Source organism: Dermacentor albipictus, chromosome 8 (genome assembly GCF_038994185.2).
Source record: "Dermacentor albipictus isolate Rhodes 1998 colony chromosome 8, USDA_Dalb.pri_finalv2, whole genome shotgun sequence".
NCBI lineage: Eukaryota > Metazoa > Arthropoda > Arachnida > Ixodida > Ixodidae > Dermacentor > Dermacentor albipictus.
In genome coordinates, this window is record NC_091828.1 from 21,190,425 (window position 1) to 21,217,781 (window position 27,357).

The window sequence follows — 27,357 nt, forward strand, 5'->3', positions numbered from 1 at the left end:
CTTTGCTGACCTGGTTTCCTGCGTCTTCCATTCGTTGTACGCCTTATCAAGCTTATCTGTCTTATCTTTCCCATCTTCATACTTAGGACGACAACCGAAGCAGATGACCAAGCGCGATCCGACTTGCGATATCGCTAAGCGAGTGGCAAGGATGAGCGGCGGTAAGCACGACGGACGCACGAACTACTTCCCGCGCTTAGCCAGATTTAAAATTCACAAAAACAAGAACAAAAAAGATAAGTCGGGATGTCCGGCAACCGCTTGGCGGGCGCGTGTTCCTTGAAACCGAAACTTGCGTTCACCTTCCGGGGGTTCACCAAACCTCGGCAGCGGTGGCCGCATTTAGACGGGGCTATATGCAAAGATGCCCGCGTAGCTTGCACTGGGTGCACGTCAAAGAACTCCAGGTAGTCGAAACTAAGCCGGGGTCTGGCACTAAGGCGTGCCTCCAAATATCGGGCACGTATATAACCCTAGAATTTATTTAAAGTTAAAAAGAAACCGAATAGTGACACGCGTATAATTTTTTTATCGCTTTTCCCTAGCCAAGCACCTCTATGATGTTGTCGCCCAGCGTGAGACACGGGTCCATGCATCAGAACTTTCTCGAGCGCTGTCGCTGATTATAAAGAGAGGGAACCGTTTCTACTCAGACTGCATGCGCGACGGGGACATTGTTGTACATTCTGGAAAGCTCGCTCGAACCTATGTGGAGTCATGTAGAAACAGCTGGACCCCTGGATGAGATGGCGACGACCGGCGGTTCGGATCGCCGGTGTCGTTATGCATTTAGCTTCACTTGCTTTTCTTGCCACAAGTTCGCCCAATAAAAAGTTAATGTCATGACTCGCAGTTTTTATTAGGGCGAAGCTTCATTTTCCTCTTCGACTTTCCCACGGCTGTTGCGGCTGCTGCTATCCGCCACGCCGCTAACCCCGGCCGCGTCGGGAAGTGGTCGAAACGTGGCCATGTCACAAAAACATAAAAGGCATGCGCTGTCGGTGCTTTCTTCCCTGACATTTGTTTAGGAGCTGTGATTCTCAAAATTCCGAGGAATAACTTCGTAAAGAATGTAAGACAAGGTATGCACCACGTGGAATGCCTGCACGGTTGTGGTTCAGAATGATTATTCGACGACGTGACGTGTCTAATGACGTGACGACGTGACGTGACGTAATGACGTGTCTCTAGACGACGACGAGGTGATGGTTTCGTTCTACGTGGTATCACTGTTTACCTCAATTCCGACTGACTTGGCTGTGGATGCATGCACCTCTGCTCTGGATTCTGACAGGACCTTGCCAGACAGGTCGCCCATTGACGTTCCCGACCTCAAGAGGCTCCTCTGTTTTTGCCTTGGAAACACGTACTTCTGTTTCGACAAGGTCTTCTACAGGCAAGTCCACGGTACGGCAATGGGTGCATCCGTCTCTGTTACCGCTGCCAATCTTACGATGGAATGTTTGGAAAGGCGTGCTCTCGCGTCCTTCAGCCCTAGGCCAAAAGTTTTTCTGCGCTATGTGGACGACTGTTTCTGTCTGATTCGGCGCAGCGCTTTGGATTCGTTCACTGCGCACCTAAACAGTCAAGAAAAGGCCATCCAATTCACGGTTGAGACAGAGGTCGACAGCAGACTCCCTTTTTTAGATGTACTTGTCACCAGACGCGATGGACGGCTCTCGTTCAGCGTGTACCGTAAGGACACACACACTGGCCGCTACCTGAACTTTCAATCCGTTCATCCTGACGCTCACAAAAGGTCGGTTGCTGCCTCACTGCTCAACCGTACGAACCGCATTTGCACCACAGCAGAAAGCCGTTCCACTGACTTGGACCACGTGCGAGGTGATCTCTCGGCAAGCGGCTACCCCACATCCTTTTTGACTGCTGTGGAGCGCCGTCTGTCCAATCCTGCACGTCCGACCAATCCGCGACCAAGAAAGCGTGCTGCCATACCTTACGTTCCAGGGATAAGCGAAACCCTGTCTCGCGTTCTACGCAGTTATGACGTTGAGGTGGCGCACGTGCCCGTTTGTAAGCTGAGGCAAGCGCTCGTCGGCGGAAAGGACAGGCTTCCGAGAGAATCGTTTCCCGGCGTGGTATATAAGATACCCTGCGCAGATTGCGACTACGCATACATCGGTGAATCCGGCAACTTCAAACAGAGACTGAGACAGCATCAGAAAGATGTCGAAAAGAAGCGTACAGTGTCGAATGCCCTTGCCGAGCACGTGGATGCAACAGGCCATGATATCGACTGGGATCGCTCAAGAATTATCGGCCAAGAAAGAAACCAAAAATCGCGTCTGTATCTGGAGTCACTGGAGATACAAAAAACACGTCACACGCTTAATCGAAATGAGGGAACCCTCCCACCGTCATACACGCGCTGCTTACGTCACGTTCTAAAGCATACATAAGCTTCCTTGAACCTTCCGTCATCCCATTGTGAACAAGGCTTCCGTAGCGAAGCCGAAACGTCTTTTAGATTTTTTCATTTTTTAGCACTTCTATGTTGGTCGGTGTCCTTGGTTTTACTTCTTCAATGCTTCATCCCGACCAGACGGGCTTCCGTCGAACCCTCGATTTCATTATTCGCCAAGCGTCGCCCGCGGCGACGACACCGGATTTTCTGTGACACGGGGTCCTTAACGCTATCGAGTTAGTGCACGACAGGAGTGCGGCGCAAAGGAACGACGACCGGAGAAGCTCGTGTCAAGATCTACGCCTCGTCGCATCCGCACAATGCCCTCTGGACACCTAACTAGGCGTGAGCCCTCTCGAATGCTGTGCGGGAGCTGCCGCGCTTGTCTCCGTGCTCACAGCAACCACAGTACAGGGAGGAGGTGGAGAAATTTCACCGAGAAAATAGAGGGAGAAGAGGCAGTTTTGTGAGCTACAACTCTACAACGCAGAATGGCGCCGAAGCGTGCACTCGAGCGGAGCAACAACAACAAACACAAGTGGAGCAGGCAAGGTAACATTTCACATCCCATCACGACTGTCGTTCGCCGTCATTGTATCGCCGCCAAATAACCTCGATGAACGCAAACAGCAGACAAAGCTTCGCTTACATCGGTTCCCGTGGGATCCGCATCAATTTTTTTTTCTCTGTCTCTCGACCACCACTACCACGTGGCAATGGCTGACACTTACGTTCCGGAGATGGGAGGCACGTGCACAGCACCGTAACCACGAACGACGTCGTTAGCGAAGGCGTCCAAGCCGTACACTGCCAGGGATAGCTGTGGCCCTGCGGAATGATGGACGAGAAATAAAGGCGTCGTCCCGCTCACTTGTACTACATGACTGCATTCTGTGGAAAGCACGATTTCACGGGACAGGAATGGCGGCTATCCTGTTTTTCGCGTCCGTGTTTTTTTTTTTTTCACCATTCTTAAGCTTTCATCGTGAACCGACTAATCCAGCAGCTCTTAGGGCTCATTCACACCGGCGACTGACAGTGACCGCGCGACCAAGTTGGTCGCAGAGCGACCAGTCGCAAATGGTCGCAAACGGTCGCTTTTCTCGAAAAGCGACCATTTTGGGTTAGTCGCTCTCTGCGCGATTTTTCAGTCGCGCGACCGTGGTCACAAAACTGATAAACCAATCAGCGGCGCACCTGAAGTGATATTTCATGTGTCTACATCCGGCCTCCTCCCGCGTCGCGGCAAATTCCGCGTAGATTCCGAGAGTTCTCGCTGAGAGCGATAATCTCCGGGATTGCGACTTGCAGGTCGCGCTCAGCCGGGCTTGCCGGTGTGAACATCTGTCGCCTTCGGTCGCTTTTTGATCTCGAGTCGCAAATGGTCGCGCGACCTCCTCAAGTCGCCGGTGTGAATGAGCCATTAGTCCTTCTACTTACAGCCCGAAACGTTGGAGCTCCTGTAGGTGATCTCGATGGGGAAGTTCCAGACAAAATGGCGGCGTGCATCACGGCTTTTTCTCGCCACCTGTGATATACCCTCCTCGACACCCTGGGCAAAGAGCAAGCACAACTTAGTGAGACAAGTCATATGAAGTTCAACAACTATTAGGAAAGATTATTTATTTCATCACCAGTCCTACATGTTGACAAACGAACCCCTCCAACAAAACTGAAAGTGTCTAGGGCGTCAGGCAGTACAAAAATTTATTGTTATGGGTCTTTAAGAAGCAATTAACATGACTGATTCACTTATCTGCAGTTCGATCAGCCTCAGCCTCCTCAACAATATAATTTTAAACTAAGTCACAGCGTCAAACCACCAGCAAAAATTATCATAGTACGCAACTGTCGGGAAATTTCTCAAAACACAAAGCATTGGGGAAAACAGACAATATTCACTCCAGTCACTTTTATTCAAAGAAGTTGGCTCGTACTTTTAATAATGAGACCAATGTGGCGCCAGAAAAGCAACACAACAAGGAAGCCTGCCGATGCCAGAAGATATATCCTTGCTTTTATGGTTTCGAACATGTTAAGTCTAGGGCTCTGCGGTCGGTATGCATGAGATACACTGCTAAATATATCAAAAATTGTGCCTCCTGTTGAGCCTTATCAAGAGCTGCTGCCCGAAACTGTTACAAATAATTTCTTCATAGCGAAAATTGAATTCCCACAGAGCGAGAGAGAGAGAAATAAAGATAGATGAAAGAAACAAGAAACAAGGAGGTTTGGTACCCTACACTGGGGAACGCTGGAAGGCTCGAGAACAGAAAGACAACCGTGAAATAGAATGAGAGAGAAAGAGAGAAATCATCATCATCAGCCTGGCTACGCCCACTGCGAGGCAAAGGCACCTCCCATATTTCTCCAACTACCCCGGTCATATGCTAATTGTGGCAATGTTGTCCCTGCAAACTTCTTAATCACATCCGTCCACCTAACTTCCTGCCGCCCCTTGCTACGCTTCCCTTCTCTTGGAATCCAGGCCATAACCCTTAATGACCATCGGTTATCTTCCCTCCTCATTACATGCCCTGCCCATTTCTTTTTGTTGATTGCAACTAAGATTCATTCACTCGCGTTTGTTCCCTCACCCAACCAGCTCTGTTATCCCTTAACGCTATACCCACCATTCTTCTTTCTATAGCTCGTTCCGTCGTCTTCAATTTAAGTAGAACGCTTTTCGTAAGCCTCCAGGTTTCTGCCCCATATGTGAGTACTGGTAAGACACAGTTGTTATACACTTTTCTCTTGAGGGATGATGGCAACCTGCAGTTCATGATCTGAGAATGCCTGCCCAACGCACCCCAGCCCATTCTTATTCTTCTGATCATTTCAGTCTCATGATCGGGATAAGAGATAGATACAAAGATGTTATCCTATGCTGTAAACGGCATTGATCCTGTGCTGCCGAGTGAATCATTAGGCTTTGTACGGCGTGGATATTCGATAATTGTCAGTATAATTGGCGAGAAAAGTCTACCACGACGACATACGTGATGCGAGCGTGGTATACATCCCGTTAGCACTGAGCGGCACATATGCTCAAGACTTTAACCTTTTCTGCCTTTCAAAAAAGGTAAGAAGAACCTACGTTCAGAAAAATATGTTGCAGCATTTAGTTATTTTTAGAACGAACCGTTAATGAGTCAGATGGCTAGTGACCCTTGCTTGCTCCATTTCTTGAGCATAGGGCAACTTTTATGCAAGAAAAATTAGATTTTATTGCGGCAGAAATTATATAGGGACACTCCCAGCACATTTCCGCCGTCGGCGTCGCAGTGAGGTTCCGCATAATGTCCAAGGGCGATAACATCATCGCCGCGCGCCCTACGCTGTATGTGCGAGTAAAGGCGTGCGAGTCGGCGGTCGCGTCTCAATCTCGCCCGTGCGAGAGAGATGAAATCAGGCAGGAAGCGCGATGTCTCCCGCCATGCGCGAGGCACCCAACGTTGCGAGGCAACAGGAGAGGAGGCGAGAGTGGGGTGGGGGGGGGGGGGGGCGGCGTTCTACTCCGGCTGCAACTGCACAGGTGGCGGCTGCGCGCGCTCACCCGGCCGTATCTTGAGAGCGATCTGTGTCGGGGGCAGAGTCTAGGTGCGTCGGCGTCTCGTAGCTTTGTGCGTGCTGTGTGTTCTCGGCACTCACTTTTCGTTGAAGCGATACACCGCACGAATGTCATTTCGCTCGCTGCTGCTGCCGCGTTTACCCACGCTAGCGTTTTGACAGCGCCTTTTCGCGGCAATAGAGTCAGATGTGTCCTCACTTTCTTGTGCGCACGTGACACCATGCTTGTTAATTTAATTAGTGTGCCTCTGTTTACAAGCTTATGGGGCTGACAAAATTACTATCCTTATTTCGTACAGCTGTTCACTAATTTGCTAACGCAGCTGATGCTTCGCCTTTCGGGTGAAACTGCGGCTTTTTTTTAGACACCATAGTGACTGGTACACTGTCTCGATAACCTGGTGTATTGTGTTAATCATTTAACCTTGGAGTCTCACATAAACTTACAAGTGGGGAATACCTTATTTTGAATTGGTTTACGGGTCCGAAAATCGCAGCTTCGCAATTATTGAACTGCTTCATATATGCGTCCTTGTGCAACATTGCCTTCTTTAGGCGGGTGTAGTCATGTCTTATGTTAATTGGCATGCGCTAAAATCTGTGATCAATGCCGCATTTTTCTACATAGAAAAGGGGGAAGATTAGAATATTTTCTGGGAGACATAGTAGAAAGAAAATATTAAAATTGAAGACGTGATAAAGCTCATAATAAAGAGTTTTAATTTGTCCGATGTACCAGCAAATCTGGGAAGTTTGGGTGGTTTGCCATGGGTGGGGGCGTAAACGTAAGTGCCGTAGAGTGCCTCAATACGCACTCCTCCCCCGCCGAGCTGCGGGCAAGGAGGACATTGAGACACCTTAGAGTAGCCTAGAGTGCCTCGATGCGCGGAGGCGAGCAAGTGCACCGAGGCACCCTAGAATAGCCTGCACGGTGCAGCCACCCGGTGGTTAAGAGCTCAACCAGACAAATGCGAAGCTATCACTGCAGTTACCAAGTGGATTCTACTTCGCTGATGGCGTAAATGTTTGGTGTAAAAATTCTCTATTAAAGAGTTTTAGCGTCACCGATATTCCAACAGACGCGGGCCGTAAACGTGAGCGGCTGGAGTGGTGCAGCCACCTGGTGGTGCAGTGTGCAATCAGAGGAACATAGAACCAATATTACAGTAACCAAGTATATTCTTCGTCGCTGCTGGAAATTATCGGCAGCGGTGTAATCGTGAACACATTACGCCGCTGTCAGAAATTGACGTCATGTAGCGAAGAAAAAATGTGCTTGGCTTTGTGCTTGTCTGGTTAAGCTTGGCGCCTCCAAGTGGCGCCACCAACCCACGCTCACGTTTACACTCCCGCTTAGCCGCGCTAACCGCCGGCGCTTGCCGGAATACTGGACGCACTACAAATATTTATGGCGTTTTTCACTGGTCGATTCGGAGCAGGATTTTTTGCTCCGCGGCAACGAATCCGAATTTCACTGGTCGATCTGGAGCGGGTTCGCGCGTTCCACTGGTCGTTTCGGATCAACTCGTTCCGCGCCGGATCGCTCTCACTTGCTCCGCCGCCGAGACGCGGATTCGGGCGGAAATAGGACGCGTCACATGGCGTCACTTCCGTCTTCAAGCGAAATCGGTACCCGGTCGGTACGCACAACATTGTGTTGGGCATAGTTTGCGGAACCGGTTTGTGTCACGTGCACGCAGACTTCTTGTGTGATCTCCCGCGGAGCGTTCGTGCGCTCCACTGGCAGACTCGGATTGGCGAAAGCCGAGCGCTCGCTCGAGAATTCAGGCGGCTGCTCCAGATCGACCAGTGAAAAACGCCATTAGTAATAATTTCTGGACTTTCATTTTTCAGGGTAACAATGTTTGCAAGGGGAGAAGACAACGTGGCTACCTATCAATAACACACAAGCCTAGGAATATTGCTAACTTTCACTTGCTTTGTGCGTATAGACGCAGCTATTTTACGGAAATCCACAGTTTTTTTACAATCTTGTTCAAACATTGGTGGAAACGTTTTGCACCGTCAGATAACTGTATTCGAAGGCGTGGAACGCTTGTAGAAAATTTCTACAAATATTGCGTTCTACAGCAATTTCAGCAGTGAAAAACGTCACAACGCCAAGGCTTCCGTTTAAAGTGTTCCACTGCGCAACGCACAGGGCGACATAAAAGTTAACTAGCTATAGTAGGATACAACTTAAAAAAAAACAGCAGTTGGCAACCAAAGCCCACAGACCGCAAGGGGTTGTTACTCCTTCAGCCAATCACAGAAGCAAACAAAATCGTCGTCATGCGACTGTTTCAAAATGGCGTCGTACTTGATACCTCCGGAGCGTCTGCTGCTCTTGAAGAGCCGATTCATCGGGCGAAAGCGACGAAGTGTGCAGCAGACATGGACAAAGTGTATGGAGTCTGAGCATTTCACTCTTCAAAGGTCTGAGGTACAGTTTATTCACTGCTGAGCCTCTTTCACTGGTGAAACTTCACACCCAATTGAAGTGAAGCTTCACAATTAATAGTTGCAGCGAAGCAAGCCTTTTATTTCAGCTAAACAAAGCACTCGGCTTTCACCGTTCCGCTGAAAACGTACAACATTACGCGCTTATAATTTTATTTTTGCGGTTACCGCGTTATTTAGGTAACAGGGAAAGTTTGAAGTACGAGCTGTTTGCAGCCTCGCGAAGAAACAGTGGCTGGCGGTTATGAGGGCATCGGCAGGGCTTCACTGCAGACTTGAGTTGTATCGGACTTTAGCGAGCGCTCGGATTTCACCACTCCGAATCTGCAAGCGGATAGCAAACGGAGCAAGCGGAGAGACACTTGGCAGCGGAGGCGGCGGGCAGAGCAGTGGCTCAGAATCTACTTACATTCACAGGTTTGGGTGACCCTTGAAGCCATCCCAGACCGACAGCCGTGGACTGTGGAACTCGTTCAGGACCCGGACTGTGGCTGGCTGAGTGCATCTGCACCGACTACTGCAGCGAAAGACGCACAGCCTACTTTCGGGACCACGTGTGGCTGACGTCACCTGCTGGACCCGATAAAACAACGCTCCGATCGGCTTCTCAGTACTGCAGCGAAAGACGCACAGCCTACTTTCGGGACCACGTGTGGCTGACGTCACCTGCTGGACCCGATAAAGCAGCGCTCCGATCGGCTTCTCGGACACTTGGCAGCGGAGGCGGCGGGCAGAGCAGTGGCTAAGAATCTACTTACATTCACAGGTTTGGGTGACCCTTGAAGCCATCCTAGACCGACAGCCGTGGACTGTGGAACTCGTTCAGGACCCGGACTGTGGCTGGCTGAGTGCATCTGCACCGACTACTGCAGCGAAAGACGCACAGCCTACTTTCGGGACCACGTGTGGCTGACGTCACCTGCTGGACCCGATAAAACAACGCTCCGATCGGCTTCTCAGTACTGCAGCGAAAGACGCACAGCCTACTTTCGGGATCACGTGTGGCTGACGTCACTTGCTGGACCCGATAAAGCAACGCTCCGATCGGCTTCTCGGACACTTGGCAGCGGAGGCGGCGGGCAGAGCAGTGGCTAAGAATCTACTTACATTCACAGGTTTGGGTGACCCTTGAAGCCATCCTAGACCGACAGCCGTGGACTGTGGAACTCGTTCAGGACCCGGACTGTGGCTGGCTGAGTGCATCTGCACCGACTACTGCAGCGAAAGACGCACAGCCTACTTTCGGGACCACGTGTGGCTGACGTCACCTGCTGGACCCGATAAAACAACGCTCCGATCGGCTTCTCAGTACTGCAGCGAAAGACGCACAGCCTACTTTCGGGACCACGTGTGGCTGACGTCACCTGCTGGACCCGATAAAGCAGCGCTCCGATCGGCTTCTCGGACACTTGGCAGCGGAGGCGGCGGGCAGAGCAGTGGCTAAGAATCTACTTACATTCACAGGTTTGGGTGACCCTTGAAGCCATCCTAGACCGACAGCCGTGGACTGTGGAACTCGTTCAGGACCCGGACTGTGGCTGGCTGAGTGCATCTGCACCGACTACTGCAGCGAAAGACGCACAGCCTACTTTCGGGACCACGTGTGGCTGACGTCACCTGCTGGACCCGATAAAACAACGCTCCGATCGGCTTCTCAGTACTGCAGCGAAAGACGCACAGCCTACTTTCGGGATCACGTGTGGCTGACGTCACTTGCTGGACCCGATAAAGCAACGCTCCGATCGGCTTCTCGGACACTTGGCAGCGGAGGCGGCGGGCAGAGCAGTGGCTAAGAATCTACTTACATTCACAGGTTTGGTGAAACAATTTGCTTTTCTTTTTTTTCCTTTTTTCTCGTTTTCTTGCTGCCTCTGCTGCCATTTGCCATTTGCCTTTTTGCTGCTTCATTTGCCGTTGTAACTTTATCTCGAGCCCTTGCCCTGATCAACTACGGTGATGGGAGGCGACGTCGCTGACCTTAAACGAGAGCTGGCTGATTTGAAACGTGAATTTCGGAAAGACATAAGAGAGTTAAGGAACAGCTTGGAATTTGTCAGCAAGGAATATGAAAGCCTTAAGAAAGAGTGTGAAATCACAAGGAAAGAAAATGCAGATCTGAAGGCCATGCAGGAGCCACTGAAACGTGAGCTTGCCGCTCTACAAAAACAAGCCCATGAAACAACCTTGCAAATAGTTGCTCAGGACCAGTACTCCAGAAATAGAAACATAGAAATCAAGGGAATCCCGTTGTCAAAGAATGAAAATCTTGTGGAAGTAGTTAGCAAGATTGGCGATACGATTGGCGTATCGCTAAGCAAGCAGGACATTGAAGTGTGTCACCGTACTCCGAACCGAAAGGACAATGCAAGCCAAAATATTGTTGTAGCTTTCAGTCGCCGAGCGAAGCGTGATCTAGTCGTTGAGAAGGCGCGAAAAACGAGGTTCACCACACAGGATCTAGGATATAGCGTGAGAGAACCCGTGTTCTTGAACGAACACTTCTGTCCCCAGTTAAAGAAGCTGCTTGGGATGACGATTGCAAAAAAGAAAGCACTGAACTGGAAATTCGCTTGGACGAAGGGAGGGAAGGTATTCGCTAGAAAAACAGAAACGTCTCACGTGATTCGGATCACCTGCGAAAATGATTTCGACAAAATGGAGTAGACAGTTACGGATAAGCCTACGTCAACACTGTCTGACGGCTTACAATGACTGACCCAAAAGATGTAGTATGCCCTTTTGAACGCGATTATCTAGGTTTTCTACACTGTAATGCGCAATCCGCAGTGAACAAACATGACATCCTAACAGCACTTCTTTCTTCATTCAACGTAGATTTTCATGTGATCATGATAACAGAAACTTGGTACGTTTCTGATATGGACGTGTTGCATTTACCTGGTTTTAACACGTTCTTTTTAAATAGAAAGCACCGTCGAGGTGGGGGCATAGCGCAACTTGTATCCGCTAAACTCTCATGTTCAATTATTAGTGACTTTTCTAACATTACCGATGATTATGAAACACTAGCCGTGCAATGCGGAAAACATCTTTTTGCAGTTGTCTACCGCCCTCCTGATGGAAATATTGTGAGGTTTCTTGGTTTCCTAGAAAAACTGCTCGAATTTTCCTCTTCTAATAAGTTAGACTTGGTAATAGGTGGTGATTGTAATATCAATATTCTACAACCCACATCTCATTCCCGTGAGTTACAACTGTTACTTGCCTCGTTTGACTGCATGAACGTCATATCAGAACCCACACGCATTAGTTGCGTTTCTGAAAGCATTTTGGACTTGTTTATAACCAATTGCACAGACAGCAACATTGCGTCGGGCGTCATTGCCGCATATGTGAGTGATCACTTGCCCATATTTATGTTTTGCAAACAAAATGAGTTACAAAGAAACGGAACAGATAATCCCGATACATTTATCATTCAAGATATTAACACAAGAACGCTGGATATGTTTCGTCATAAAATAGAAAACATAGATTGGACACCCGTATTTCAATGCACAGATGCTGATGAGGCGTATGTAATTTTTATGGAAATTTTTAAAATAGCGTATGACAACTCGTTTAGACCTAGAACGATAAGTAAGCCTAAGAAAATCAGGAAGCCATGGCTTACACTTGAATGTATGGACTTAATAAAAAAAAAGAATGCAATGTACTCAAAGTTCATCCACACACGGGATCCTACTGACCCAGCCTCATTTAAAAAGTTTAGAAATTATGTAACAAAACGTTTGCGCAATACGAAAAATTTGTATTACGAAAACTTGTTCTTACGATGTACCGGCCGAGGGGAAGCTTTATGGCGCGAACTTAACAAGCTCTTGAATCGTAGTAGTCAGTTCAATGAACTACAGCTTACATCCAATAATAGGCTTATGAAGGGCCGAGAGCTAGCTGACCAATTTAATACATACTTTACTAATTTAGTGTCAGGCGTCCACAACAATGCAGCTATGAGCTTTTTAAATGAACCTAACATTCACTCCGCATTTTTTTCTCCGACTACACCCGAGGAAATTTATTCCATATTCTCAAACCTAAAGAACAGTAAAGCTCGAGATATTGATGGTCTTCAAATACGGCCAATAAAGTATGTACTTGACCTTCTTGTGCACGTGCTTAACCACATATATAACATTTCTCTTTCTACAGGCATTTTTCCTGAAAAAATGCAGCGCGCGAAAGTAACAGTTTTATACAAGAGTGGGGACAAAAACGATTTTTCAAACTATCGACCCGTTTCTGTTCTCCCAGTTTTTTCTAAGGGTTTGGAAAAAGTAATTGGTAAAAGAATCGCCTCGTTCTGCGAAAAACACTCTCTTATATCACCGCAACAGTTCGGCTTCCGCCAGCGCATGTCCACAGAACTCGCTTTGCTAACGCAGAAAGAAGTAATATTACAGGGTTTTGAAGACAAAAAATTAACGCTAGGCATCTTTGTAGATTTCTCCAAGGCTTTCGATAGAATAAGTCATCGAACCTTGTTTGCTAAATTAGAATACTATGGGTTTCGTGGCCTACCTCTTTCTCTTTTACAATCATACTTAAAGCATAGGAAACAAGCAGTAGCAATCACAAATCACCTTTCCTCTTTAGAAGATATTGTTGCAGGGGTACCCCAGGGGAGCATATTAGGGCCGATCTTATTTAACCTATATATAAATGATATCGTAAAAGTTAGTAACAATGCGCAGTTCATTATTTTTGCCGATGACTCAACCATATTCATTCAAGCATACGATGTTCAGGAGCTCTCTTGCTTAGCAAACTCAACACTTCAAAAAATGCACTCCTGGAGTATGGCAAATTCACTTGAAATTAATACCAAAAAAACAAAATCAGTTTTATTCACCCCTTCTCAAAAACCAGTTAACCATTCACTTGATCTGTACCTAGGGAGTGAAAAAATAGCTGTTGTGAGTGAGGTTAAAACACTAGGAGTTATCTTCACCGAACACTTAAGCTGGGATGCTCATGTACATCGTGTATGTGCAAGTCTGTCACGAGCGTGCGGTGTGCTTTCTAGGCTTCGTCATGTACTGACGGACAAGATTAAATTATTGCTTTATAACGCTCTCTTTGCAACTCACATTAACTACTGTACTCTTATATGGGGAACTACTTCATGGAGGAACATTCAGAAAATGTGTACTCTACAGAAAAGGGCACTGCGTCATATAGCGAATGTAGTACACGATGCGCATACAAAGGATCTGTTTCTAAAATATGGCATACTTCCATTTCAGCTATTGTATGACTTTACTCTACTATTAAAATACAAAAACAGTCTTAAGCAAAACGAAACCACCTTTCTTATTTTATGCACGTTAACACAACCATCCGACATACCCTATACGCTCAGAAATCGAAGCACTTGGCTGACTCCCTTTTCAAGAACATGTCATGGAACAAACAGGTTAAAATCGCGCATAGCTACCCTTTTAGGTGACCTGGAAAAAGACAATATTGACATAGATAACTTAACCCGCAAAAAATGGAAAACTTTTTTACTAAATCGCTGGTGCTCTTAAAAAATATAGACCGTTCGTTGACTGTATGATTAGACTACTACATCAAATTGGAATATTTATGTTGTACTTCTGTTCAATTTTCTTGTAGAAAGGTTTCTAATTAAATTACGTCATGTGTTTAGCATTTTCTGTTTTTTGCTGTTCTGTGCGCTACTGTTTATTATATATTTTTCAGTGACATACTATAACAGAGCAGTCGCTACAGATTTTTGAGTATTTTATATGATGCACTTTGTGTTTTTTTCCCATGATTTTACATGACCATTTGAAATCTGTAAATATTTTTTTTTCCACTCAAATGTATTTACTGTCTCTTGTTTCTGCCAAGTGATGGGGCAAGCACCCAGTCAAGCTGCAGCTTAGCAGCTTTTTGTGCTTGTCCTAGCATTCTTCTGTTTGTACAAAAGAAATGCTGAAATAAATTGACTTGACTTGACTTGACTCCACGTGGGTCATACCGGAAGTCGGTGCGCACAGATCGCACAAACCGACTTCCGCTCTTTCTACTTCCATGACAACCCAATTTGCCATCCCACAGTGAGCGAAAGTGACATGTGTTTCGCATCTTATTTACCCCCAAATCCGCGCCTCGGTAGCGGAGGAAGTGAGAGCGATCCGGCGCGGTGTGAGTTGATCCGAAACGCCCAGTGGAAAACGTGAACTCGCTCCAGATCGACGAATGAAATCCGGATTCACCGCCTCGGAGCAAAACAACCTTTTCCAGCTCGACAGGAGAAAAAAAAACGCAGTGCCCTTCCACTCTGTAAAGAAAGATGACCAGCGAAGCTGTGTATGTGGGCTCCTTGATGGTGAAGAGAGAGAGAGAGAAATAACGTTTATTTGCACCCGCAAAATGAGCCCCGAGGAGGCAAGAGTCTTCCTGTCTCCTCGGCTTACTCCTCCCCGTTCAGCTGGCTGATGCTCCTTGGAGCTCAGCGGTGTCCAGGGCCATGCGGATGACTTCTCTTTGGTCATCTTCCTTCGAGCTGGTCATTAAAGTCTCCCAGGATTGTCTATCCCTGTCTGGTTTATTGTATCGAGGACATGTCCATAGTATGTGGATCATGTCCGCCTTTGCCCCGCAGTGTTTGCAACTCATGGCCTCAATGCTATCGTGCCATCTCTTCAGAATGTAGGGGTTGCAGATCACCCCCGCTTGGAGTTGCCTCCATGTTATCTCTTCTTGCTTACTTAATTTCTTATGCGCCTCTGGCAGTGTTTTCCTTCCCATTCTATAATAATCGAGAATTTCACTGTAAGTGTTTATACCTTCCTCTTTTTGTAGGGGCTCCCTGGCTGTAGAGGCTGCATTGGTGGACCGGTAAATAAGCTCTCGGGCCAATGCATGCGCTTTCTCATTGCCGGGCAAGCCTTCGTGGGCAGGAGTCCATATAAGGTTCACTAATTCTTCTGGAATTGGTCCTTTCTCCAATATTTTGAGCGCCTCTTTGGAGATTCTCCCTGCGGTATAATTCCTGATAGCTGTTTTGGAATCTGACACTATGATTTTCACCCCTTTTTGAGTCAAAGCTAGGGCTATGGCCACCTCCTCTGCAACCTCCACACTGTTTTGCGGGGTACTGCAGCTCTTTGAGTTCTCACCGTTAGCCTGTGTCGTCACTGAGACAAAACCTGGTCTGCATTCATATTCTGCTGCATCCGTGTAGAACAACCCTTGCTGTTTATCTAGTGATTTTTGTAACGCTTTAACCCTGTCTTTCCTCCTGTCCTGGTGGTGAGTGGGATGCATATTCTTCGGGAGTGGTTGTATGCGTATCCTGTCTCTGATTTGTGACGGGATGGCTCCCGTGTTTCTTACTTTGTTGTTAGTTTTGTATCCTAGTTTCGCTAGAATTCTCAGACCACCTCTGCTTCGCATTAGTCTCTGCTGCTGGGAGACTAGTGTGGCTTCGATCAACTCTTCTAGGTTGTTTGAAATGCCCATGTTTAGTATCCTCTGCGTAGATGTGCATGGTGGCAGGTTTAGGGCTGTTTTAACTCCTTTCCTAATAAGGATTTCTATTTTCTTTTTCTCGGCCCTTGTTAGTTTAAGGTACGGTGTTGCGTATGTGATCTTGCTGATCGCGAAGGACTGTATTATCCTTAATAGGTTAGCCTCCCTCATGCCTGCCTTCTTGTTGGCGATTCTTCGGAGGAGTCGGCATGTTTGGCTTACGCTCATTTCAAGCTTTCTAATCGTTTCCGTATTTCTTTCATTGTCCTGAATGTGCATGCCTAGCACACGTATAGCTTTTACGTTTGGAATCGCGTCCCCATTAACAGTGAGTTTTATTCCGTGGTTAGGGATTTTCTTTCGCATGTTCTGTGGACTGATGAAGAGAGCCTCCGACTTCGTAGCTGAACATTTAAGTCCGGCTTTTTCTAAGTGCTCTTCAATTATATTGATGGCCTTTTGCAGCGTTTCTTCTATGTGGGCGTCACTGCCTCTATTTATCCATAGGGTGATGTCGTCCGCATAGGTGAACTGCACCTTCGCCGCGGGTCGGCCCGGCATTGCACTATCTTCGGGATCGGCCCACGTACGGGGATTGCTTAACGCCTGCTTCACATCCGCCGCGGGTTGGGCCGGTATTAAACTATCTTCGGGATCGGCCCTGTCATATCTAAGAGTGATTGGACATAAAAAGAAAAGAAGAGGACGATGTGCGCCGACCGGTCCGAACGGCACGAGCTCTCGAGGCGCGTGACCCGAGGTGTGATCCGAGGAGAAGCGGCGCTAAGCTGGGATTATGGACGTGGCTCTGGGCCAAGAAGGTTGGAGCGCCAGCTTCACACTGGCGACGGGAGCCATGGAGGTTCGTACTAGCCCGTGACGCTGGCGACCCAGGGTGTGGCCGTCGTACTCGGCGGCGTTCGAGCGAGACTCCCTGGACCTGCTGCAGCCTCCCACGGCAGTGACAAGGGCACTCCAGGAGTTGGATACCCCTTCTTCGGCAGACCAGCACGAACGGTAGTCCCCGGGGCGTACCACCGGCACTCGGAGACGTAGGGGCGGAGCCCTACTGGTGGTTTGCCAGTTGTGCCAAAAGAAAGGTCACAAGGCAGACGAATGCAGGACTGGCATGTATCATGACGTAGATGATGTATCATGACGAGGATGTATCATGGCATGTAGAAAGATGGCAGGTATCATGACGCCAAGGGAGGATGGGAAGATAGAGCAGGACATGCCTGTAGTGGAAGGCGAGGTAGAAGGACGAAAGGCTACGGTCTTGAGAGACACGGGAGCCAATACCATTTTAGTGAGGAGGAATCTAGTTCCCCCAGAAACCATTACCGGGTACTTTAAGCCAGTAATCTTAGTCGATAAACCCATTTAATATCTGCCAGAGGCACGGATTCAAATATCGACACCCTTTTTTACAGGACTAGTCACAGCTAGATGTGTGGAGGACCCTCTTTTATGATTTGATTGTGGGAAATATACCTGGGGTGAGGAAGGCAGACGACCCAGACCCAAGTTGGAAGAGGAAAGGGCAGGACGTGGAAGAGAAAGAACGCTCAGAAGCGCAAAAAGGGGATGCAAGAGACTGACGTAGCGACTGCAGTACAAACGTGAGCAAGCAGTAGTGGTACCAAACCCCTGACAACGTTGCAGGTCTCAGCCATTAAAGGGTTAAATATTGCCGCTGCAGAACTTAAAGAACTACAGAACAAGGACGAATCAATACGAAAGTGCGAAGGTCGGAGAACTGATGCGTAGCAAAACGAGTAGAACAGTAGTGGAGCTTGTAAAGAAGAACCTACTATACCGGAAGTGTGTGTTTAGCTCAGGTAGGGAAGTACTACAGTTGATGGTCCCGAAAGAGCTGAGGGACACAGTACTGAAGATAGGACACAATAGTGTAACCGCATGTCATCAAGGAATAAAGAACACGCTAGAAAGAATCACAGAAGAATTCTTTTGGATCGGGGTGCAGAGCGACGTCAAACGGTATGTGAAATCGTGTGATGTATGCCAAACGACAGTGGCTAGGGGACGTGTAAAAAAGTATGAACAGAGAAAGGAAATAGAAAGGGGGAAGAACGACGAGAAGACTAGAGTTTGCACGGTGATTGCCGAAAAGAAAGACCGCGGGGAGGTGCACACTTATATTAGTGAGAAGACCTTGGGGGTAGAGAGGGTTACGTTGAACAAAGCCGTAGCGGCAATACAAGTAGAGAAGTTAAGGGAGTTGATTCATAAGTTCGAGGAAGTGTTTGCATAGCTCCCAGGGCGGACAAGAGTAGTGCGGTGTGAGCTATAATAGTAGTAGGTCGGATTTCATGAGTAGAGCGTTCGAGTGATGAAATGTCAAGAGTGTAACGCGGACGATTGCGTGTACATGTGTAAAGCGGTGAGAACAATGAACTCGACAACGTTGTGAACTGTGCCTGTGGTGGAACATGTGTGACAGTGTGGTGATGTGTTGTGAGCCACGACGACGCGAGGAAAAGCACCCAAGTCACAGCGGGATAGTCAAACTCGCCACCATGAATACCTGCAGAAAAGCAGTTTTTTTGAAAAAAAACCTCGGAAAAGGGGGCCAATGTCATATGTAAGAGGCATGGAACACAAGAAGAAAAGAAGAGGACGATGTGCGCCGACCGGTCCGAACGGCACGAGCCCTCGAGGCGCGTGACCCGAGGTGTGATCGGAGGAGAAGCGGCGCCAAGCGGGGATTATGGACGTGACTTTGGGCCAAGAAGGTTGGAGCGCCAGCTTCGCACTGGCGACGGGAGCCATGGAGGTTCGTACAGGCCCGTGACGCTGGCGACCCATGGTGTGGCCGTCGACCTCGGCAACGTTGGAGCGAGGCTCCCTGGATCTGCTGCAGCCTCCCACGAAAGTACCGGGCACTCCAGGAATTGGATCCCGCTTCTTCGGCAGACCAGCACGGACGGACGGTAGTCCCGGGGGGCGTCCAGCCGGCACTCGGAGAGGTAGCGACGGAGCCCGGCGGTAGGCCTAACCAGGAAGGCCGGAGTGCCACGTCACCGACATAGTTCGGGGCAACGACATTCGAGACGGAGGAGCTGGCCGGTCGATGCCACGACAACAAAGCTTGCAAGTCGGCAGGAGCACCGACTGGGATCAAGAGCCGACGCACATCAGACTTGGAGTTACGTGCGACATCGGAACTTTGTAAGAGCGTGCCTTTTTGTTAGCGTGCAGCCATAGGCCAGGGTTGCCGGACTTTCGCGCGAAACGCGCTAAGGTCGAACGTAGGGGAGGATAAGGACATATTTAGGCTACGCAAGTGTGGAGTTTTATCTTTGTCAGTTGAGTTTTGAGTTCCATTTTGACTGCGTTTTATTTTGCGTTTGTTCTTAGTAAAGTCTGTTTGCTATGCTCGCCTGCGTCTCACGACTCCATCTCTCCCAACATTCGCACGGCCCCGCGATCAGTGTGGCAGGTCCATGTATGGGGAGTGCTTAACGCCTGCTTCACCTCCTTCCCGGTCGGCTAGGAATTGCACTATTTTTCGGTATCGGCCCACATATGGGGAATGCTTATATATCGTCTGCTGCACCTCCGCCGCGGGTCGGTCCGGCATTGCACTGTCTTCGGGATCGGCGCACGTATGGGGGAGTGCTTAACGCCTGCTTCACCTCCCCCGTGGGGTGGACCCGGCATTGCGCTATCTTCGGGATCGGCCCCCGTATGGGGGGTCTTTTGCTTACAACGACACAACAATTTGTTTGGGCGGTAGAGGTATACAGCTTCGCTGTAAAGCACCATAATGTTCTAGTTACCCTCTCATATTAACGGCAACATTCTTACCGCTGCGACAACCCAGTCTGCTCCGTGTACGAAACAGTACTTGCAGTAGATATCGTCAAATCCCGTGCACTGCAAGAAGGAATAAAACAGACAAAATAACAGAACACAATGTCCCCGATGTGTCACGAACTACCACATACCCCCTTAATCACGAAGGCGTCTCGATATGGCTTTAAGGGGAAGATTGGGCGAGGCGGTTGCTTTTATGTGAGACTGATTGAGGACGAAAGGTAGCAAGCTGACAGAGACTATATTTTATGCACACGTATAAGGATTCTGGCCAGCTGGCAAATCAGTGTGAAACATTTTTTTACCAACGTTGTTCCGATCGTTGGCCCAATATGTACTGAGTGTTGCGTAAATATAAGAACGCCAGGTGTACTTGTCTGCTCTGGCTAAACTGTTGGCTCGTTGCCACCCAAATTTCTTCCAGATGGGCAGTAGGTTTAGTTTGTTACGCCATTCATAGTATACACTGTTGTTCGGTTAACTATAAATATTCCAAGTGCACGTCGTTCTGTGGCGATGGCAATAAATGTTGATTTTGGTTCAATAGTATAGTTACGCCTAAAGCCCTCCAGCGTAAGCTGATGGAGCGGCTTTAGTTGCGTCATCTTTCACCGCTGCAATGACAGGCGCCGTTACACCATGGCGGTGACAGATGGCGCCACCTTTATGTTGCAGCTAATGTTCCTTTATACTACGCTCCATATACGAGGATACTAGTGGCGGTAAGGTCAATTTTTTTTTCATGCGAAACCATCAAATGGCCAATTGAGAGAAACACCCGAAACCTGTCGTCTGAAGCAGCAAAACGGCACCTCAGTTCGCATTGCCATTTGCTGCGACGCCACGTCAAGAGCTCGCCTCGACAGGTGCGGCTCGCGCCTGCCAGCGTCCTTGGTGGCCGCTGCGGCCTCCTCGGTCTCTGGGCGTGCAGGACACTGGCGGCATGCGGCATTGGCACCGCAGGATCGAAGCTCGAAGGACCGCTCAGTGGCGTTCAATTGGTCATTACCGGTTTCGAATTCCCAACAGAAAAGAAGTGCTTAGGTGCCCTCGGGTTTTTGTGTGCCGTCACTCCAGACGACGCACTTTGGTATTGGACCGAAGCTGGCAAGTACTGCTTCCAAACATGGCATTATATATTAAAACCAAGAAATTGCTACCTCGGCACTAAATTTGAACGGAGATCAGGCAGGGTTCCGCTATAAGAGTCATGTACACCTGGCTCTCTTATGTATAGAAAATTCTGCATGCGCCATCCGTACACGAGAGCAACGATGCCCGTACTGAAGCAACCAGAATCCCACATAAAGAAATAACTTTAAAGTACCTACCTGAGCCGATTCTATCTGGCCGTTGACGCTCAGCATGAAGACAGCGTTTGCTTCCATTTCGGTGCTGTCTCGGGCCGTACAGATCGGAATGCCTTTAAATATAGGCTGTCAGACGCTGCTCCAAGTAACTTTATACGTAGCGAAACAATCCTGAAATAAAAGTGAGTTAAAACAGTACATATAAATGCAAGTTTGTTTGGGAATGTTGATATCAAAAGCACTGCTGCTGCTAAATGTTTAAAAGCCTGTACCAAGAGGAGCATTTGTTGCACTCGAGAGAGGATCTCTGAACGAACCGTTGAATAATGATGTAACTGTGACGTATGCGTTAAACCGGCAGAGCTCGCAAAGGATTATTAGTGCCTCGGGAATAGCCGTGAGGGTGATTGACAGAGTAGACGGTGCAAGCATGCGCAGATCTCACGTGTGGCAGCAAGGAGAGAAACTTACGAAAGCTAAGCAGACAACACTAATGATGAATTAACAGCCAGCGGTAAAGTCATTTAGCGCTTTTACTTTTATGAAACTGAGTTACGGCCTTACCGTGAAAGCAGTGTTTAGTTAGAAGATAAGAGCGGATATTGGAAGGAAGTATTTTATGCAGGTTACTCAAAGGGCAAAATGTAAAGCATGTCGGACAGCATAACACGAATAGCGCTCTGTCCGTTCCATTCCCTCCGTGGTTCTTGCGTTGATCGTAAAAAGTTCGTGTTTGGTATTGTTATCAAAGCACTTTTTTTTATTGAAGTGAAAGTTAGGAGAGGTTGGCGCCTTTATGTGGTGGCACCGGCTACTCCTTGTCACTTGGCTGACGAAATAAATTTACGCAAAAAGGGACCAAAGCACTTCATGGTTTAATTGTGAAAGTACAGAGACACGTGTTATTTTGCAGCAGCTAAATAATTGGGATAGTGAGTAGAATAGTGAATTCCGTAACTGGAAAGTAAGAATGCGATGATGTATGGTTAGAGTCATTTAGAGTCATTAGGGCTCATTGTAGTTGGCGAAGCATCTGTTTGCAGAACTGTCTCGAGAACTGCACCAACAAAAGAATCTCACGAACTGTCTTATAGAAAGACATGGCGTCAACCGCCAATCACGTGCTGTTGAAGAAAATAGCTCATCTGAAAATGGTGGGTGCATTGTGAAGACATTGACAATGGAACGAAAGAATGAAATGACATATTCTAGTAAAGTGACAAGAAATTGTTAAAGTGCTCTGCGTGCCATTGAGGAACAAGAGCACGAGCGGCTCAGTGCTGAAGAAAACAACGATGCAGTGCCTGAACGGCCCACCGTGCACTTGTCGTTGTGGATTGTGTACATTATGTAAATTGATTTCCCGGTTAACTTTTTGCTCCCCCAACATTCCTGGTGGATGACGAGGTAGATGACGATTTTTTTTTTCCTTACGTAAACTTTCTTTAACGTTGCCAAGTCCTGGGGGCAGAACTGATTTTCCTGCATTTTAATTTTTATGCGTTATCTGGAAACACCTGGAGTTTTTATCCTGTCTGCCATTCTTTTGAACGGCCCTTTCACTTCTGCAGCGGCGCGACTACCGCCTCCACAGCCGATGAAGAAGACGGCTCACGTGCACGTAGCGCGACAACACGCTGGCGCGCTCGGCCGCGGTATCGGCATAGGCCGAAATCCCGCTGCACCATAGCTGGCCGGCCGAAATAAACCGCGGCCACGGCGGCTACCTCTCCGCGCCGCCTCCTACAACTGCCATCCCTGTCAGAAGATTGTGATAGACATTTACAGAGGGGTCAGCAATAGCTTATTTACCTTCCTTTCATTTTTGTATACAACCAATTGCCACTTTCCGCGCGAAGACCCGTATACTGTCAAGTCTTCCTTGACAGTATACCGTTCTCGCCCGTACACTCTCAGACGTGTTCATCCCTCTGTGGTTCTTAGGAATACCAATCGTTTACAGCGTTTACAGCTGAACAGCGATATATCGTGCGTTCACTTCCGTCCCATAATAGAGTTCACAAACACACACGCAAAATAAAAAGCAACGTCTCACCAACTTGGCCATGTCGAAATCGGGTTGCTAACGGCATGCAAATCCTACCTTGTCCGCGTTTCAACGAAGGCATTGCATGCTGTTCGTTGGCTGCTCACCGCTTTCAGCTGCCAGATGGGAATGACGCTGCCGCCGCTAACCGTCCCGTCACACGGCGCGGACAACGTGCGAATAGCAGACGCACACAACAATCGCGTCGCCATAGAAACGGTCTGCGGTAGACCGCGGGGAGGAGGGCTGTGCTCTCGGCGTTTGATGCGCTTCCGCCATCTGGCGATCGTGTCCGAAATTATTGATCCAATACGTGCGTTTTGGTTGCGCGCGTTTGGTATATGAAAATAACGGATTGGTTCGTGGTAGCGTAGCGTCACAATTAAATACAGGGTGTTTGAGTGAAGCTGCGCAGTAGGGTTTGGAGATATCTTCACACTCGAGGTTTTCAGCGTTAAAGGGAAGCTGAAGAGTCTGTCGAATTCAATAAGACGCTCACATACGTATGCGGGAACCTTATAAACCATGTAGGTAAAATTGTGGTTTTTTTTTTCAATTAGGAACGACGTAATCGTCGGTTGAAATTGCGCTGTAGCTCCGCCCCCCGTCGAATGCCGCGCGCTGCTGCTGACGCTGACGATGCGAGCGGAGACCGGAAACCGCGGTGTTGTGACGTCAACTCTAGTGTTTCGTTCCTTCGCAGCGTCCGCGACCGTGCCTGACCACGCTTGTTTCTGCGTGCGTGCCATCGTAATCTGCTTCGATCGACCCTGCATTACTTTGTTGGTGCGTCTGCGTGTATGTAGAGTGGTAGTCAACGTGCGCGGTAGTCAACGTGAGTGGTAATCAACGTGAGTGGTAGTCAACGTGGTAGTCAACAGATGAAGGTCACTACACGTACTGCATGAACCGGGAAGCTTTTCACGCGTTTAAACCGTCTTTGTAGATTGCCGACAGCTTTGGACAGCGCACAAATACCGACGATCGCATCCCCGCTTACGTTCCACGAGGAGGCATGCAGGGACACAACACTACAGTTGTTTGCCTGGAAACGAGCTCACTAGATCGGCGAAAGATTGGCGAGATCACTAGATCGCTTTGCAAAAAACATACTCACCAAAGAGCATTTCCAACACGAGGAGATCCCAAGACTTCGCTTTCGTTCGGGTCGAAAGCACTGCTCGCACCAGCACCGTTTGCTTCTTCGAGAGGCCGGCTCTTCGCAATCGGCTCGTACATGTAGGGAGTAACGCCGAACTTCTCAGAAAAACGCAGCCTCTCTAAATTTTCCATTACCGTCTCAGAAAAACAGCACCAAACTACCTGGCACCGCGCTTCATGTGTAGCGGCAGCGGTCGGTTACTAGAGTTGACGTCACAAGGCGCCCGACCAATCACAGGCGGAAACGAGACGCGTGAGCTGGGCGTGTCTGCTGCTGCACTTTTCATCGAAATAAAATATATTTGCGCTTTTTTTCGCTCAATTTCGATACGATATTCGAATTCGGAGGGTCGAAAACCATTATGTACAGATGTTCACTCATTTTTTCTGGAGAACCTTTCAGCTTCCCTTTAAGTGAAATCTCGGTAAACGATCATTTCTTTACAGCAGCAGAACATCGTGGCCACTGAACCAGCATGGGTGGGATTTATTCATAATTACTATAAAAAAATAATGGCTGTGGCTTAGGTAAGGTTAAGCCCAGGATGCGAAGCATACTATATTTTAGCTGTTGAACCACTGTTTAGCTTGGTGAACTGCTGTTGCTTGGCTATATTTGGTTCGGCTAGACGAAGAAACAACTCATGCGTTACTCTGCTTCGCCTTGGACGCCCCGCATTGGACGCGGTGAGCGTCGAGCAACGCAGCGTTCGGCGCGGCAACGAAATGTGCGCCTGAGCAAGCGACGCACGCCTGAGCCTTAGAAACAGCTCGTTTCTAAGGCAACAACGCATTCACTAGAGGCGCTTTTGTACCGCTTTGAAGCATCGTACTCGTGGCTCAGTAGGAACGCTTCCGGCCACCGAGCGTGACGGACGTGTTAATCATGAGCTCCGTAGGAGCGGCTTCAGCGGCCCAGACGGGCCGCGGTAACAGGTTTTCTGCCTCGGACGACGAGTATCAAGTTGTTTTGCCTAGTCTGCCAACAGGGCGTTTTGTTTTGAATACCGTTTTTCTACACTGTGATATCTGGGCCCGCCCATACCGGGTGGAAGATTTTCGCGATGCGCTCGCTCAGTTATCGCTCCTGCCGGAAGTGGCTGCTCTCGGGGCCTACCGTATGAGCCATGTATGGGCCGTGACCTTCAAGGACAGCGACGCAGTGAAAAAGATTGTCAGCGTTGGAGAGCTGCAGGTCAAAAAGGGCCGGTGTCTCGTCATCGACCCCGCCGACCAGGACGTACGCATGAAAGTGCATTGGCTGCTGCCCAGCGTTCCAGACGAGGACGTACGTCTTGCCCTCGCACCGTATGGAAAGGTCACCGACGTCGTTCGCGAGCGCTGGCGGGTTCACGGTGTGGCTGATAAGAACTCAACAACAAGGCTGGTTACGCTGAAGTTGAAGCCGGGCGTAAGGCTCGACGACCTTCCGCATCAGGTAAGCGTCGCCGGGGAACTGGCTCTCGTGGTTGTGCCGGGCAGGGCTCCTCTGTGCCTACGCTGCCGCGGCACGGGCCACATTCGTCGCGAGTGCCGTATTCCACGGTGTGGTGCCTGCCGACGTTTCGGTCATGAAGACAGTCAGTGCGAGCGCACGTATGCCAGTGTGACCGGACCTGTGGGCAACGAGGACAACTCTGCCCTACTCATGGACGAGGCGGACATGGAGGACACGTCGTCCGCGGCGAGTGAAGCAGCTGACGTCGTGGCAAAGCCGGCGGTACGTCTTGAACAGGAGGAGAAACAAGTCGCTGAGGCTATTGCCACAGGACACCAACAAGCGACTGCAGAGGGCACCGCGGCCATGCCGAATGCTGAAGAGAAGATCCCACCTGAGACGGAGGTGTCCTCCTGCCTCGTCGAACCTGAAGGCATGGACACCCTCACAGGCCCAACTAGCCAAACGACGGGGAAACGGCCCTACAACCAGACCGTTAGCCGGACGGCGAAACAGGATGACAGCGGCGGAGACGAGCCACCGCCCAAAGCGCCAGGTATAAGGAGGTCGACCTTGAAACAGCGGTCGAACATTACGGTCGATCCACGGCAGGCGGGTAAACCGCCTCCGTAATTCCGTGCTGTCAGGTTCGAGTGGGGTAGGGGGGTTGGTGAGTGCAATGGCCGTCATCCTGAGCGCTAGTTTTTTAGAACCTTCCCAGGAGGGGGGGCCCAAGTTGCACTTGAGTGCCCTTTCCGGAAGGTCGAGTTGCGTCTCCTTTAGAGGCATTACACGTGGTTACCGGTGCACCTTTATGAGCACTCATCCTTGTGTAACTGTGATGGGCACCATTATACCGTGTAGCCATGGCGGTTAATATTGAAGGAACGCTACGTGTGGCCACGTTAAATGTAAGAGGGCTCAGTGCAAGAAGGCGGCAATGTCAGCTAAGTCGTCTCTTCTTGGATAATGACTTACATATAGTGGGAATCCAAGAAACGAAAATTGAGAGCCAAGAGGTAACAGACATAATGGTGTCCAATTTTCGTGCTCACTTTGATGTATGCGTTTGTCACGCTGTTGGTGGATCAGGCGGCTGCGCTATATTCCTACGAAATCATTTTGGCATTTCTGTGCAATCAGTGTTTTCGTGTGAAACTGGGCGTCTCTTGGTGGCTGATTTTTGTTTTCGTGATGTGGATTATCGTGCTATTTGTATCTATGCGCCGAATGTTGAAACGGATCGTCGATCTTTCTTTGAGCGTCTTGAAGCGTACGTAAACTGTTCCAAGGTCGTAATACTGCTGGGAGATTTTAACTGTGTTTGCTATACCGAAGACCGAGCAAAATGTTCACGCGTTCGTGATAAGAGTGCCGAATTTCTAAATGCAGTGGTGCATGATTATGACCTGGAAGATGTGGGTAGTGTTTTTGCCAGCGGTACTCGCCCGCGATTTACCCACTTTCAGCGTGATAGCCACGCTCGATTAGATAGATTATACGTGTCAGCCGAATTAGTGCCCTTATGTTGTGAATATGATGTGCAAGCTGTAGCATACAGCGATCACTGTTTGGTAACTGCCACGTTCGGGAAAAGACA

General features: G+C 48.8%; 2 protein-coding genes across 8 annotated transcripts in view; one reads left to right on the top strand and one right to left on the bottom strand.

The window, feature by feature from the left end:
• LOC139048653 (B9 domain-containing protein 1-like) overlaps window positions 1–21,269 on the bottom strand; it is a 51,145-nt gene extending 29,876 nt beyond the window's left edge. Inside the window, exons 1-4 of one of the 7 annotated variants that reach the window (XM_070523135.1) lie at window positions 21,133–21,269; window positions 19,793–19,861; window positions 3,866–3,977; window positions 3,157–3,253 (exon numbers count right to left, since the gene is read on the bottom strand). In XM_070523135.1, the coding sequence (XP_070379236.1) occupies window positions 3,157–3,253; window positions 3,866–3,977; window positions 19,793–19,861; window positions 21,133–21,189 (335 nt within the window). In that variant the 5' untranslated portion in view covers window positions 21,190–21,269. Of the gene's footprint in view, window positions 1–3,156; window positions 3,254–3,865; window positions 3,978–8,864; window positions 9,125–9,213; window positions 10,258–19,792; window positions 19,862–21,132 lie in introns of those variants that run through there. The other 6 variants (XM_070523132.1, XM_070523131.1, XM_070523133.1 and 3 more) reach the window with 6 other exon arrangements.
• LOC139048660 (uncharacterized) overlaps window positions 1–26,709 on the top strand; it is a 384,154-nt gene extending 357,445 nt beyond the window's left edge. The window contains exon 2 of the mRNA XM_070523144.1: window positions 25,164–26,709. Coding sequence (XP_070379245.1) covers window positions 25,206–26,390 — 1,185 coding nt within the window. The 5' untranslated portion in view covers window positions 25,164–25,205 and the 3' untranslated portion in view covers window positions 26,391–26,709. The remainder of the gene's footprint in view (window positions 1–25,163) is intronic.
• Window positions 26,710–27,357: the final 648 nt, after the last annotated feature.